The following is a 15,299-nucleotide window of genomic DNA, read 5'->3' as shown; positions in this document are numbered from 1 at the left end:
TCCTGGTCCAGACCTTGCAGATTGTGGCTCTTAAAAAAATTCCTGGACACTAAAGGTTCCTGAGCTCTGCTCTCTGTGCAAGAGATGTTCCCTAATAAACTGTCATCTTGAAATCCCAGGGAAAAGCAGCCTGAGCCCCTCCAGGCACCTTGAATCAGTGTTACAACACCCTGAAAGGTCTCACCCAGCCTTGAACGACAAAGAAGGGCTCTTCAGACATCTGAAATACTGATTTCCCTTCTAGTGGGCTTGAGCACATTTGATGAAAAAGCAGAAAGATTAACAGATTAGTGTAAGGGAACATCAGACATCATATTAGCAAGATGTTTAAAGCAGGATTGCAGTCTGAGTTCAGACAAGCCATACCCCCGCAGCAGGGACTGATATCTGTCAGATCCTCCCTGGCAGCAGCTTTGCAGATGCTCAAGAGCATGGGGGAGTTGGGAGCATGTGAAAACCAGGCCATGTGGGAGCAAAATAGCTCCAGGCTTTCAGGTTGCTTGGGCCTTCAGAGATCTCTCGGAGGAGCCGAATCAGGGCACGCTGCTCCGGCTTGGTTGCGATGGAGCAGGATCGGTCCTGCGGGAGAGGTGGCGAATTGCTGCCCTCCCAAAATGACGGCCCTAAAGATGGCTTTGACGAATCCTGCCGAGGTGCGCGGTGCCGTGCCTCGATGGCAGAGCAGGCACCGTGCTGGCGAGGAGGGGCTCAGAAGGGGGTTTTGCTAACGGGGGGCACCTTCTGTGGTCTCTGGGCAGGATCCTTGGAGCATGGCTGGAGCTGGCTGTAAGATAGGGGCTGCTCTGTGGGCTTTGCCCTGCCCTCGTGTCGGTCACTGCTCTCCCCCACCCTGTATCCTGCGAGCATCCAAAGGACTGCCCACCGTAGATGCCATTGGTGTAAAATAACTGGGAGTTTTTGAGGGATCTTGGAGAGTTTTCTTTCTCAAGGGCCTCCAGGGTGAAGACTGAGACCTCCCAAACCCTCCAGAAAGTTGGAGATGGGGTCAATGGGGAACCTGCTGGGGGGGGCAGGGGGCTGAGGGGCCTGAAGCTGGCTCGCAGAGGTGACACCAAGAGGGCCTGATGGACACCACAGCTCGAGGTGACAAGAAGAAGCTGAGGGCCTGCAGCCCCGTTTGGGGGGGGGGAAGCAGAGAGCACGAACCCCACTGAGCTCAACCCTGCCCTGCCCCAGCCAAGTCAAAGCATCCTGGCCAAGGACAGCGCCTGTATCTTGGATAGAGGGGGGGCCGTGGGAAGTCCTGTCTGGAGCAATCGCCAACCACCTCAGTGCCTCCCAGGAGCAGCACCGGGGTTGTGCAAGCACAGCTGGGAGGGCCTGGCTGGCAGGGCATGGGGCAGGAATGCTGCTCTGCCCAGAGAGGGGCCGAGCCTGGGATTCATGGGCATGGCCGGTGTGTGTGGGCATGGAGGGTGGGGAGGGAGGAAAGCTCTTTGGGCTTGCCTGAGGGCTCAGGTCCGGAGCTGTCTTTCAAAAGAACATAAAAGAGGGGTTTGCTGGGGTCACACAGAGCCCCCGAGAGCCCAGGAGCTCACCAGCCATGAAGGGCAGCTCCTGCTCGCCGTGCCTCGGGGTGGACACGAGCACCCAGCGGTCACCCCACCACTGCTGCCCCGTGCTGCCGTGGGGCTGCCCTCCCCACCCACAGCCGCCTGCTTTGCTCCACGCACCTTCCCCAGCCACCCCACCCCATCCTGCCCTACATCGCCAACCCTCGCATTACCCCAGCCTCCGCTCCGTCCCCTCCCAAAATGTCCCGGCCCTGTCCTCACCCCACCCTCCACACCCTTCCTTCTGCTCCTGCTGCTGCATCCCACCCCAAAGATGCATCCTCGCCTCTCCCCCCTTGCAGAGGGATGGGAAAATGCCCAGGAACACATGCTGGCGTTGCAGAAATCTCTCCCCCCGCCCCAATCGGGGTGCCTGATTAAACAGGCTGCAGGCTTGGGCCCTGCTCCAGGCGGGTCCGGGAGCAGCACTGCAGCTGAGAGCCCGGCCGAGCGGGCAGAGCGGTGCCGGGAATATCAATCAGTGCGCCTTGGCCACAGCCAGCGCTTTCATCGCGCTGGGGACCCGCCGGAGCCAGCAGGGACTCAGCAGGGCTCAGCATCCCTCAGGGTTTGGGGAGAGGAAAGCAACCGGGGAGATCGCTGCCTGGGGGGAGCAGGAGGAAGGGGGAGAGAGCAGGGGAGAGAGAAAGAGGGGGTGGGCATAAATGTGAGAGCCGAGGGGGGGTGGGGGGAATGGGACTGAGAAGCAAAGGGAAGAGGGGAGTGGGCCAGCACCTGGCTCAGCAGGGTGGGAAGGAGGAACCAGCCACAGCTGGAGGGTCCGGGGAGCTGTGAGCCCCCCAGGCCGCCCGGCGTGCAGCAACGGCGAGGAGAGCGCAGGGCACAGGGGCTCCATGCAGAGGAAGACATTAAAGTTATTCCTTGCAAGCCATCAGAGGAGCAAAGGGTGAGGTCCCCAGCGGCAGCGGGGCCAGGGGCCTCAATCAGGAGAAACCCGATGCTCTCCCCAGCGGGACGAGGACGGTCAGGGTCAGCACCAGGTCAGCACCACGGCCCCCTTGGATGCACACCGAGGAGTCGCCGTGCTCCGTACGCCCCACTGTCACCTCTCCGTGTCGTACAGCCTGCATGCGACCCCCTGCCACCTCCTCCTGGGACAGCCTGGTTCCTGACCCCGTGCCCCCTCCTCCTGCAGGCAATGCAGGCTGCACCCCATTGGCATCCCAGCCCGTGGGCAGGGGGTACAGGCTGCGAGCACCCCAACCTGCCCCACTCCTTGCCCCTTTTGCACTCCCCACAGATGCTCAGGGTCCCCTGCACCACATCCCAAGTGCCCACAACCACGCTGAACCTGCACCAGCCCCAAATGATGTGGGGAGCAGGAGCTGATTTGCAGACTGGGAAATCTTTCCGGAGCAGCAGAAAACAGGGCAGGTCCCCCCTGAACCCTCTGCTCCATCTGCAGCTCGGCGCTGGATCCATTTATCAGCTCATTCCACGTGAGCGACCTTGAGAAAATCCACTGACCCAGGACGGCAGGAGACTTTCCCAAACATCTGCCAACACCTAAACCTGCAATTTATGGAGACTCAAAGCGAAATTCTACAACAAGACAATTTCATTTCTGTCCATTACAGCTACAATATTCCTCCTATTCCCCCTCACCCGCGGAGAGTAATTAAAGCTGCGCCGTGCTCCCGAGCCTGCAGGCAGGTGCAGGTGCCTCTGCTGAGCTCGCAGCAGCACGCCCAAGCCAACATCACTCCAGCCGGCTTCTGGGGCGGTGGGGGGGCTGCAGTGACCCGGGGCAGCCCCGGCTCTGTGCAGCCGTGAGAGAATAAAGGAGAAAAAAAATTAAAAAGTACAAAAAAATGCCCCAAAGGATGGAGGCTGGGAGATAGGCAGAAGAACTTGAGCACCTGAGAGGTTGCGTTCTCGCTCCAGGTTCATCAAAGAGCTGCTGAGGGCAAGGAAGGAAGGGAAACGGCTTTCAGACGGTTCCCAAAGGGATGCAGATAGCAGCGCCGAGCCAGGTCCCCAGCCTGCCCGGCCCAGCCCTGCAGGGGCTGGGCTGGAGGTGGGTGCTGCTGTCTCCTTTCCTCTTCTGCAGCCACCACATCGCCCCGCGGGGCCCAGCCGTGCCTGCCCAGGAGGCCCAGACGCTTCCTGAGCGGTTCGAGATAAAACCTTACGCTGTTAGCAAAACAAACGAGGAGGTTGGGAGAGCCAAGGCTGGCACCAGGTGAAACCACCAGAGCCAGAAGCACTGGTTTCCCCGGATGATCTAATCTCTCCAAGCACCAGACCTCCTCTCCTCCAGCAGGCTGGTGGGGCCGGTTGGAGCCCCTGGGGAAGAGGTGAAGCCGGTGCCTCCCCATGCCCCCGTTTGAACCAAAAACCCTGAGAATGAGGAGGGGTCAGCCAGGGAGGGGGTGACTATGGTCTTGGGGGAGCTTGGCCACCTTGCCCCATTGCAGGCCTGCTCAGGAGGACAGCTCCTCCACTGCGAGGGTGCCCGCTGCGTGGTGGGGCGGGGAGCGCCTTGCGTCGGTGCCCCCCCGGCGCTGCTGACGCACCCGGGCTCCATCTGCATCCGCGTCCTCATTGCAGCACTGCGGCAGGATTTGGGTCATGCTACCCAGGCAGGGCTCCGCTCCTCCACGTGCTGGCCTGGGGAGATGGGGGGTCTCAAGTGGATGTGGGGATGAGCACGGCCAAGGGGCATCGGGGTGCGTGCGTGGTGCGCCGCGTCCTGGGGAAGGCGTCTCCTCATAGAGGGCTGGAGATGGGAGATGTGGAGCAAGGGGACCAACACAGACAGCCCCCACAGATGGCATCACACCGAGACCTCTGTGGGGGCCACTCTGGGGGACAGGGGGGAAAGTTAGCAGGGGCAGCTGGCCCACACTCACATCTCTTCTGGGTGCCAGGGTTGGGGGAAAGCTGCCTGGGAAATGGCCGTGAGCCAGAGCAGCTTCAGGGGCAGCACGGAAAATAAGGCACAAGTGGTCAAAAATAGAAAACTTTATTGAAGTCAAATCCAACAGGGCAGCAGAGCTCAGCCCCACGGCAGGAGCCCAGCCTGCCGCTGAGGGGGCACTCGGGGTACAGCACGGCGTGGGGCGGAGCGGACGGTCCTCACCCACGGGGCCGGGAACAGGTGAAGCCAGAGGCACCCGTCCCCGCTCTCCCTCCCTAGCTCGCTAAGGACAGACCCGACAGGCGCCAAAGCAGAAACGTGGTGCAAGCCAACTGGCCAGACAGCCCAAGGAGAGAAGGTCCCGCAAGCTCCGGACCCCTGCGGTCCTCCCACGACCTCCAAGCACACCAGCCAGCAGCCCTTCCCGCTCGGCAGCCAAGTCCTTCCTCCTCCCTGCCCCGCAGAAGTCCCCGGCCAGACGGAGAGCAGTGACCCGACCGCAGCACGCAGCAGAGACCCGGGTGCCCCGCTCCTCAGCCACCCTCCCCTGCCGGCCCCATGCCACCAGAGAGGAGCCCTGCGTAGAGAAAAGCAGCTGGGCTCTGCTGCTTGCGCCGAGGCGGATTTTCACCGCGCCGGCTTATGGCAGAGGGCCCAAGCCCTGGGGAAGGCAGAACCCGAGCCTGGGAAAAAGGCAGCGCTTTGCTCCCCAGCCCAGCCCCGCCTGCCCGGGCAGCCACAGAGCTCCCTTTTTCGGGATGCTTTGTGCGGGGAGCCGGCTACTGCAAGCGCCTCACTCCGTGCTCCCCGGGGTGGCATTGCCCTGCTGGGTGCCGGACCCCAAAAGGGACCCAGGCGGGTGGGCTTCCCTCCCCCGGTGCTCCCCATGCAGAGGCACAGGCATGCAGTGCCTTTCATATCACCGCCACCCAGGTCCCAGCCCCGGGTGCTGTGACGAAGGCTGTGACATTTTTCTGTCCCCTTCCCTGTCCCCTCCCCGTGGTGGCCGTCCTCCGCCAGCCTCCCCCGGCCACGTGCGCCGGGGGCCAGTCCAGGCTCACTCCCACACCTCGGTCCAGATGGCTCCCCGGTGCAGCGGGGGGGCCGCTGCCGGCCTCAGGATGAGCTCTCCTACCTGCTTGTTGGTGTATTTCTGGGGGTTGGTGCGGTAGCTGTAGTCCGAGTACTGCTCGGAGCCCGTCGAGTTGTTGTCCCCGGTGCCAACAAAGGTGTTGGTGGCCGGCAGGTCCTGCACCACCTGGTGCTTCTTGGAGGCGGAGGGCGACTGAGGCTGCAGCTGGATGGAGGGCAGGGGCGAGTTGGAGCGGTAGTGGCGCCCCAGGTCCGGGCTGCCCGGCGGGTAGTTGAGGGGCAGGTGGATGCGGGGGCTGTCGCTGACAGAGTCATTCATGAGGTTGAACTTGAGCGATTTCTGCAGCCCCGTCTCCTCCTCGTCCTCCGTGGGCTTGGGCGGCTTTGGGGACTTGCTCTTTTTCACTTTGTTCTTGCTCTTACCGCCCTTGCTGGCCTGCTTGGGTGCATACAGGTCCTTGGTCTCCTTCTTGCCTGCCTGGTAGCCGCTCTTGGCCTCCCGCTGCCGGCAGTAGCGCACCAGCACGACCAGCACAATGACCAAGGTGACCGCCACGATGCCGGCGATGACTCCGAAGAGGATGTTGCTTCGCTGCTTGCTGCGCTCATATTCGGGGTCTCCGGCGATGTCTATGTCGAGCGGCGTGTCCAGGCTGTGCCCCACCAGTGTGTCCAGCAGTGTGCGGTTGGCCAACGTCTCGTTGACGTAGAAGTGCACCAGCGCCGTGCCGTGCCGAGAGGGCTTGCCCTTGTCGTTGACGCGCACGACCAAGCGGTGCAGGCCGTGGTGCTTGCGCAGGATCTCCTTCTCCAGAGTGATGTCCCCGCTGTGCGGGGAGATCTGGAAGAGCTCAAAGGGGTTGCCTCCCGTGATGCTGTAGGTCAGCTCTGCGTTGACGCCGGAGTCAATGTCCTCTGCCTTGACCTTGCTCACCTGCTGGCCAGGGCTCGTGTGGGGCAGGATGTGCTTGTAGGTGGCGTTGGAGGGCGAAGTGATGAAGGGGGCATTGTCATTCTCATCCAAGACGTTGATGGTCACCCCCACGTAGGCAGACCTGGGAGGATCCCCGCCGTCCACCGCCTTGAGCCGGAAAGTGTACGTGCTCTGCTGCTCCCGGTCAAAAGAGATGCTGGAGAGGATGGTGCCAGTGCCATTCTGGATGACAAAATCCCCATTGTCTTGCTCCACCGACAGCTGGATGCGGGCGTTTTCTCCTTTGTCAGCATCGATCACCGTCACCATGCCCACAGGGCTGAGGGGCGGCATGTTCTCCATCACCGAGAAGTTGTAGCCGCTCAGCATGAACTTGGGGTCGTTGTCATTCCTGTCCATGACGTTGATGGCCACAGACGCTGTGCCCTTGAGGCTGGGACTGCCCTTGTCTGCCGCCACCACCAAGAACTCGTAGCGCTCCCGCTGCTCGCGGTCCAGCACCGCCTTCACTCGGATCTCCCCAGAGTCGGGGTCAATGGTGAAGGAGCCCTTGGACGAGGGGTCTGTCACCAGCGAGTAAACCAGCTTGGCGTTGGAGCCGCTGTCCGCATCGCTGGCACTCACCTCCATCACCAGGTCGTCGGGCTCGTTGTTCTCAGGGAAGGCCACCTCGGTGAAGCTCTGGCTGAAGACGGGCGCGTTGTCGTTCACGTCCACCACCTGCACCTTCAGCGAGTTGGTGCTGGAGAGGGGCGGGTTCCCCGAGTCCACCGCAACGATCTCGATCGTGTAGTCCTTCACCGACTCGTAGTCCAGCGGCGTGGTGGTCTGCAGGAAGTATTTCTTCTTGCTGTCGCTCCCCGTTTCACTTGCCTGCCGCAGCTGGAATGGGACGTCACCAGCCACCACGCATGTCACCACAGCGTTTTCACCCTCATCTCGGTCGGACACCTGCACCAGAGCTACTGCTGTCTCTACTGGCACGTCCTCCGAGATATTTGCCATGCCATCCTGGTGCGTGACCAGCCCTATACCCCGAATTTCAATGGAGGGTGCGTTGTCGTTCATGTCCTTGATGGTGACCACCACCTGGGTGCGGGCGCTCTTGGGGTTGGCCCCCTTGTCCTTGGCCATGACGGAGAACTTGAGGATGCTGACGTCCTCGCGGTCGATGGGTCCCTGGACGGTGATGAGCCCCGTGGCGCGGTCGAGGCGCAGCAGCCGGCGCACCATGTCTGAGGCCTGGTGGAAGGAGTAGTCGATCTCGGCGTTGGCGCCCTGGTCCGAGTCGTTGGCCTTCACCTGCGGGACAGAGGGAGAAGATGGTGAGCAAGAGAGGCCAGGCTGGGGGGAAAAACCTGGATTTCCTCTTCTAGGGCCAAGACCTATGGGGCAAAGAGCCTGGGACTGGCAGGACGGCTGGGAGTGGCTCCCCGGCACGGAGGCTGTCCCTCGCTCTTCCAGAGAAACCGGCTGTGCCGGTCGGGCTGAGCTCCCCTCCCGGCCAGCTCCAGCATGCAGGGAATCCTCCAGGAAGCAGCGCTACCAGACCCAGACAGCACCGGGGAGGGACAGCCCCGGCTGCCCCTGCTCCCCCAGACACTCTCTACCCACCGCCCTGCAGCTACAGCGGGGGGCTTGAGCAGCTGCCTGGCCCCGGCGAGGATGGGGACGAGGATGGCAATGCTGCACAGAGCCACCGCAGCTCCCTCCCTGCTTGCAGGGGTGCACCAGCCCACCAGCCAGCAGCTCTGCGTTCGCATAAACCTGCCTATTATTTGCTTTCTAAAGGAGATGAGGTTTGTCTAACATTTGCCTCCCTAATCGGCTCTCCGAGCAGCCTCTTCTCTGCACCATTTGCTGCTCCGCCGTTATCTTGCTCAGCAGATTTGGATGGAGAACGAAAGTTGTTAAATGTAAATTCCACCTTTTACCTCCACTCACAAAAAAAGGCGGAAGTCATTTTCCCCGAAAGATAAAAGCTGAGCAATGGCAGCGGCAGCGGCTCAGCCCATTCTCCTCCCGGCCGCGCCGCTCCCTTATCTGCTTCCAACTTCCATTCTCTTAACAGTGAAAAATGAATTCTTAAAAATCCACATCAGAATTAGCAGATGAGAGCTGGCCACGCTCCGCTTATTAAGATGGCAGCTGCAGATAAACAGATGTTGGCTGCTATCTCGTTGCCAACCCCCCCCCGAACCCCCCATGATGGGGCAGAGCCCCACGCACCCCCAGATCTGCAGGCAGTACTGCCCATCTCCTGAGTTTCCAGGGAGCAGCCCAGGGAATTTGACTTGCAAACAGGTCAATGTCCTGTCCGCAGATAGCATTTGGACCAGCCAGGAATGAAGCCAGGCTCCTCTATGGACCGTGAGTCCCAGCCCTACCCGAAACCTGCAGATGTGCTCCTGCGGACCCACCAGCCCTGCTGCTGCTTCTCACTCATGGCCTTGCAGCCCCCACCCCGGCTGCAGCTTCCCGAGCATCCTGTCCCACTGCATTTCAGCAGAGGTGACATCCCAGGGTAATGCTGCGGGCTTCTGAGGCGTGCAGCCCTCTGAGCTCTCCCTCCCAAGGCAGCACGTGGCCATAGGGAAGCCCCCAGGTTGTCCTTGCAAGGAGAGCTGGGGAGGAGAAGAAAACCCCTGCAAACTCACCTGGAGGACAGAGTGCCCCACGGGGCTGTTTTCGGACAGCTCTGCCTCGTAGAGGGCCTTCTCGAACTTGGGCGCGTTGTCGTTCATGTCCACGATGGTGATGCGCAGCAGGGCGCTGCTCGCCCGCGGCGGGCTGCCCCCGTCCTGCACCTTGATGGTCAGGTCATAGGAGTCCCACTGCTCCCGGTCCAGGTTCCCCATGACGATCAGCTGCGGCTGCTTCTCGTCCTGGTCCTCGGCCACCTGCAGCCCAAAGAGCTCCTGCGCGTCGGGGCCAGCCATCAGCTCGTAGGAGGCAACGCCGTTGGGACCCGAGTCGCGGTCCATGGCCGGGGGGATGGAGAAGAGAGCGCCGATGTTGGTGTTCTCGGGGATGGTCAGGGTGAGAACGGGCGAGGCGAAGTTGGGCGTGTTGTCGTTGATATCGAGCACCTCTATCTGCCCCTCCAGCAGGCGCGGGCTGTTGTTCATCATCAGGTCGGTGATGGACACCTCGAACTCCAGGTAGCAGGGTTCGCCGGGCAGGAGGTGTTGGCACTCACGCAAGCTCTCCCGGTCGATGGAGGTCTCCGTGGTGTAGATGTCCCCAGTCTTGCCATCCACACGCAGGTACGGGGCCCCCACTTCCAGCTTGTAGAGGTGCCCCGCGTCTGGGAAGCCGTAGTCAGAGGCCAGGCTGCCGATGAGCGTGTTGGGGGGTTGCTCCTCGGGCACTTTGTAGACCACCCGCGTCCCGCAGACCAGGGCAGGCAGCTGGCAGAGGAGCCACAGGCCCAGGCAGGAGGCGAGGGGCCTCATCCTGCGCCGCAGGGGAGCTGCAAGGAGACACAGACACCGTGGGTTAAGCGACGTGAGCCCCAGCAGCTTCGGGTGCAGCCTATGGGGCTGGACGCGGTCCCAAAGCTGTGCCCCCGAGGGGAAGGGGCACCCGGCCCCAGCCCCCACAGAGGAGCGCCCGGGAGGACCGGTCCCCATGTACCAAGCTCCTGCACCGCCCTGCCCGAGTGAGCAACCCCATCATTGCAACCCTGGCCCTTCCTGCAAGGGACAGGAAGCCACTCCTGCCACCGTCCACCCTCTTCGTCAGCATGCAAGCTGTAATTACAGCCAGCCAGGCACGCTGACGGGGCGGGCTGCACGCAGCCTGCTGCCAGCGACCCGACGGGAGCTGGCTGGGCTGGGACACAGCCTCTCACCACAGAGACACGGGGGCACTGAGTGCCACAAGCTGCGGGGACACTGCCTGCCACGCACCCTGGGGGCACCGGGCACTGTGCGCCCTGCCAGCACTGAGTGGTGAAGGCAGCAAAGGGACAGGGGCTGTGCCTGGGATGCAGGGATGACACCTGTGGGGCACTGCAGGGACACGGGGCACTGCTTGCCCTGCAGAAACACCACGAGCCCAGCACTGCAGGGACACGGGGCACCGCCACAGCAGGGACAGAGCGGCACGGCCCTCCCTGGCGAAGCACTGCCAGCTTCGCACTGCGAAGGCACCACCCATCCGGCGCTGCAGGGATGCAGGAGCCCCGCACATCACCCACCCCGCACTGCATGTGGGGCGCTGCCCCCTGCCCACAGCCCCACAGGAGCCAGGGCAGTGCCCGGCACGGGGCCTGAGTGATGCAGCCCCACTGCCCACCCCGCACACAGCCCTTGAGCCTCCCCACGGCACGGCGGCACCGCACAACCCTGCACGCCGCGCCGGTCGGCACAGCATCTCCCCGCTGCTGCGCGGTCACTAGGCAACCCCGCACCCTGCGCCAGCCCCAAAACATCCCCTGCGCTCGCTGCAGGCGCGCTGCTCCTTCCCCTTGCTGCCCGCTCCAGGCTGGGATGTTGCCCACGCACAGTGGGGTGCCCTCGGGTGCCGGTGCCCACACTGCCCACTGCAGAGACGGCACCCGAAGCGCTGCCCCCCTGCATTGCAGACGCACACTGCACGCTGCACTGCAGGCGCCCGGCCACTGGAAACCTCCTCCCAGTGTGCCAAAGCTGCAGGGGCAGCGCCAGCCCCACAGGGACTACCCCCTTCTGTGCCGAGCCACACGCTTCGGTGCTGTGCGTGGCCACCAGCTTCCCTGCCCCCTGCTTCCCTGGCTGGGATCAGGCACACCAGCCTCACTGCGTGCCCCAAAATCAGAATCTGCAACATCTGCCACGGCCCCACGGCTGCGACCCGCTCTCGCCACTCCCACTGCTCCTCTCCGCACGCTGCACCCAGCCTGCGGGATGGGTGGGTGCTCCTCTGGCATCACCCCTGTGCGGTGCCACACGGCTGCTGCCAAGCTCAGCGCCGAGCTCCTGCTCGCCCCAGCGTCGGGCAGACCCTCAACAAGTGGAGCATCCGGCACCGTCTGCCCTGGTGCCTGCCTCCTGCCAGCCAGCAGCTCACAGCCCCTCTGTCCCTGCGCTCGCCCACGGACAGGCGGCTGCTGGGATGGAAGTGGGGAGCTCTTCCCTTGGCAGGAGGGAAGGCAGCTCTGCTTCTGGAGACGGAGCTATGGCCCCAAAGCCTAGCTCCGCTCTGCTCCCTCATCCTACAAACATCCTTCCTGCAAGGGAACAGACATTCCCACCCTGCTGAGGGCACGCACAGCCGCCTGGAGGCATGTCCCGGGTGGAAAGGAGGAGGATAAGCAGCCGTCCCCACCCTGCACGGGGCCAGGGATGGAGGTAGGGAGCTGAGCAGGAGCACGACGCAGCTTCGGATCGATTCAAGCAAGCCCTGGAGCGAGTGCACATGTACACGCGTGTGCACAGAGCGTGATGCATCCATTCACGCACCCACACAGGGCAGGAAAAAATCACTTGTGTGCACGAGCAGGGTGTGCACATGCCCTGAGGAGCACATCCATGCCCACACCGGCTGAGTGTGCGCAGCGGATCGGGGCTCGCGTTGCTGCACCACGCGCACGTGTGCGTGCAGGGAGCACCGCGTGTGCCTGCACGGGGGGAGCGGCGTGCGCGTGCCCCCGTCACCGCGGGCTGTGCGCTGGTGTGATGTCACCCCGAGTGGGGGATCTGCACCCGTGGGTGTGGGTCCGGACCCACGCTGAGCACCGCCACCCCATGGCTTCGGCCATGCAGGAGGGGTGAGGAGAAGGGAGCAAGAGAACAGGGACCCGAAAGGTGCCCGGGCTGGGAGAGGCACCCGGCACGGCACTGTTTGCACGAGGCCGCTCCGGTGACGTAGCCTCCTGACTAAGCCTGGGTGCGAGGATCTCAGCTAAAGGTGAAAGTCCCCGTGTGGGGCCACGGCTCTGCCGTCACACGGCCCTGACTCACCAGCACCAGGAACCCGGCAGCGGGGCCGTGCCAGGAGCCTGGGGCAGGGAGGGAGTCACCGAGGGTGCCCGGCAGCCACGCGACCTGCTCCAGGAAAGGGGCCGCAGCCTGAACCCCAAGTTCCCGCAGGTGGAGGGAGCCTCCAAAACGGGGAGGCTGGAGGCAGGGCGCAACCGTCTCCCCAGCCAGAGGCAGGGGGGAGCTGGGTGCTCAGATCCGCGAGGGGAAACAAATCCTGCTGGGTGCTTGGTGCTTGGGGTGGGGATGACACAGCGCCGACGTAGAGAGCCCGGAGCAGGGTGTGAGGAGGAGGTGGAAGCTCCACCGTCGGGGAAAAGCACGTCTGTGCAGGAGACGGAGGCTTCCCAGGGGCCAGTGCACAGCAGCGGGCTATTTTCCCATGGGATCTAAGGACCATCCCACACTTTCTTCTCTGGTGCCAGCCACCTTTTTCCGACCTGCTGGCAGAATACAGAGCACTTAAAAATAAAAACCCCTCCCAAAACAACTATTCCTCCGCACACACAATTCTCCCTACGGGGAGAGTGCGAGAAAGCCCGAACCACATGAGAGAGGCGTTAGTCACGCTGCTTAATGCATGACTGGGAAGCTCTCAGAGGACAGTGGCATGCAAAATCTGACAGAATTCAGTCATTCCCCCCTAAATACCAAGCCCTAATGAGGGAGAGGTTACAAAGCACTGCGAATTCAAGCAACTGCTCAAACAAGCCTTCGCTGCCTGCGATTCCCACAGCCTCTTGGCCCCGTTCCACAGCCGGCAGCACCAAAAGGGAACGGGCACCAAAGTCCACCCTCTCCCTGCTGCTGAAGGCTGGCGGCGCGGCTCCGAGCCCTGCTCACAAATCCACCCAGACACTGCGCTGGGCACGCACGCACCGAGCCCCCCGGCCTCCCCAAGCCCCGCTGCGGTGCTCCGAGCTGGAGCAACATCCCAGCTGGCAGCACGGGGATGAGATTAAGGACAATATTTCCCCCAAAACAGCCACCGATGTTCACTCTTACAGCTGAGGCACGGATGGGCCGAACCCTTGGCTTTTTGCGGCACGTCCCATGCCCAACGCGCCGCTTCCTTCGGCTCCAGCCACTGCGGCTGCTCAGCATCGATGCGGGCTGGGCCCAGGCCCCCCAAGCCGAGCCCCCAGCACCACTCGCTTCCAACAGCTTCACCCCAAAACCATCTCTCGGAAGCCACACAGAGAAGGAGAAGAGGGCGAAACCCAGGGCCCTCCTTCCCCCTGCTCCCTGCCGCTGCAACTCGGCCGGGCGGCGAGGCAGAGACCTGTCAGAGCCTCCCGGGGGGGCAGCCTCCGTCCTCCCTCCCGGTCCCCCCCCGAGCCTCTCCGGGATGCTGCGGGCTCCTGCGCCCCCCCAGCACCATCCCAGCCGCTCCGGGGGCGGGCGGTGTCGTGGCGGGCCCGGAGCAGCCTCCTCCGCAGGAGCCGGAGGCAGCGGCTCTCCGCTAGGACCGGGGGCCGGCTCCGTGCGCACCCGCATCGCTGCGCACACGCGCGCCCGTTGCGCGGACACCCGCGGGGAGCCCACGGGAGCCGCTCCGCCGGCCCCGCTCTCACGCTCAGCCCCGGCGCCCACGCAGCGATCGCGGCTTTCCCACGGCGCCCGCACACGCAGCCCGCTGCCACGCGCGCTCACACGCACCCGCCCCACGGACACGCTCCTCCGCGCAGCCCGGCGACACGCACACGGACGGGGACATGCCGCGGGTGCCACGGCCACCGAGCACACCTGCCAGCCCCCTCCCCGCGACCCCCCCCCCCCGGCCGCACGGACACGGCCCCGCTGCCCACCCGCAACTTCTCCCACGCAGCGCTCTCACCCCCGCTGCGCACACCCACGGCCACCCCCGACGTGGGAGGGGGACACACACACGCCCCGACCCCCCGGCACACAAACACGCACCCAGACGGGGAAAAAAACACCCCCACGCTGCGCCCCCCCCGCCCAACCACGCACCCACGCGGGGGCACGGCTCCGTGTGGCACAACAAGTGGCAGCGCCCGCCCCAGCCAGCCCCGGCAATACCGGGAGCGGGGCGAGAAGCGCCCAGCGCCGCTCCCCCCCGGTGCCCCCCCCGTGTCCCTCCCTTTCCTACGGCCCCAGGGCAGCCCCACGGTTGCGCGTGGGGGCTCCCGGCCCTGCCGCAGCTCTTACTTGGATGCGGCCGGTCCCCGGAGCGCTGATCCAGCGGCGTCTGCATCGCCTCCTCCTCCCCGCCGGGACCGGGCTCCCCCCACCCCCCCGGCTCCTCCGGTTCGTTATCCACGGATGAAAAATCAAATTTTAAAAAGGGAGGGGGAAAAAAAAAAAAAAAAAAAAAAAAGGAAGGGGGGGTGGAAAAAAATATATATCTATATTTCTATATGTTTTTTCCCCGTGGGAACCTCCGCCCCCCCCTCCTCCTCCTCCTCTCCCCCGGGCCGGGGCTGCGGCTCCTCCGGCGGAGCGGCGGCGGCAGGGCTGGCGGCAGCCCCGGTGGGCAGCTCCGTCCGTGCCCGCCTCCGTCCCTCGGTGTGTGTGAGGATGTGCAAGGGAAGCGCAGCGCAGGCACGGCCCCTTTCCCCCCCCCCCTTGCCCGCCCGTCCCCCCCTCCCCGCTCTCCGTCCCCGCTGCCTCCGCCTCCTGCCGCCGCCACGGGGAGGTGGAGCTCCGGCTCCTTATCTGATCCCGAGCCCAGCCGGGCCGAGCGGGCCCGATCCTGGTCCCAAACCTTGGTGGGGGTCGCAGCATCCCCCCCTGGATCCCCCCTACCCGCCCCCGGCTTGGCCCCTCTCGCCCCGGGGTCTCAGGTGTAGGGCGAGCGTCCCGCCCGGTCCCTGCTAGACCCATTCATTTCT

At 64.0% G+C, this 15,299-nt stretch overlaps 1 protein-coding gene across 6 annotated transcripts in view; it reads right to left on the bottom strand.

Moving 5' to 3' along the window:
- Positions 1-14,987, bottom strand: part of PCDH1 (protocadherin 1) — a 47,132-nt gene extending 32,145 nt beyond the window's left edge. For all 6 annotated transcript variants that reach the window (XM_068697810.1, XM_068697816.1, XM_068697814.1 and 3 more), the window contains exons 1-3: positions 14,617-14,987; positions 9,139-9,953; positions 5,591-7,783 (exon numbers count right to left, since the gene is read on the bottom strand). In XM_068697810.1, coding sequence (XP_068553911.1) covers positions 5,591-7,783; positions 9,139-9,953; positions 14,617-14,662 — 3,054 coding nt within the window. In that variant the 5' untranslated portion in view covers positions 14,663-14,987. The remainder of the gene's footprint in view (positions 1-5,590; positions 7,784-9,138; positions 9,954-14,616) is intronic.
- Positions 14,988-15,299: the final 312 nt, after the last annotated feature.

This window comes from Anas acuta, chromosome 14 (genome assembly GCF_963932015.1).
Source record: "Anas acuta chromosome 14, bAnaAcu1.1, whole genome shotgun sequence".
In the NCBI taxonomy this organism is placed as follows: Eukaryota; Metazoa; Chordata; class Aves; order Anseriformes; family Anatidae; genus Anas; species Anas acuta.
This window is presented reverse-complemented; position numbering and strand designations above follow the sequence as displayed.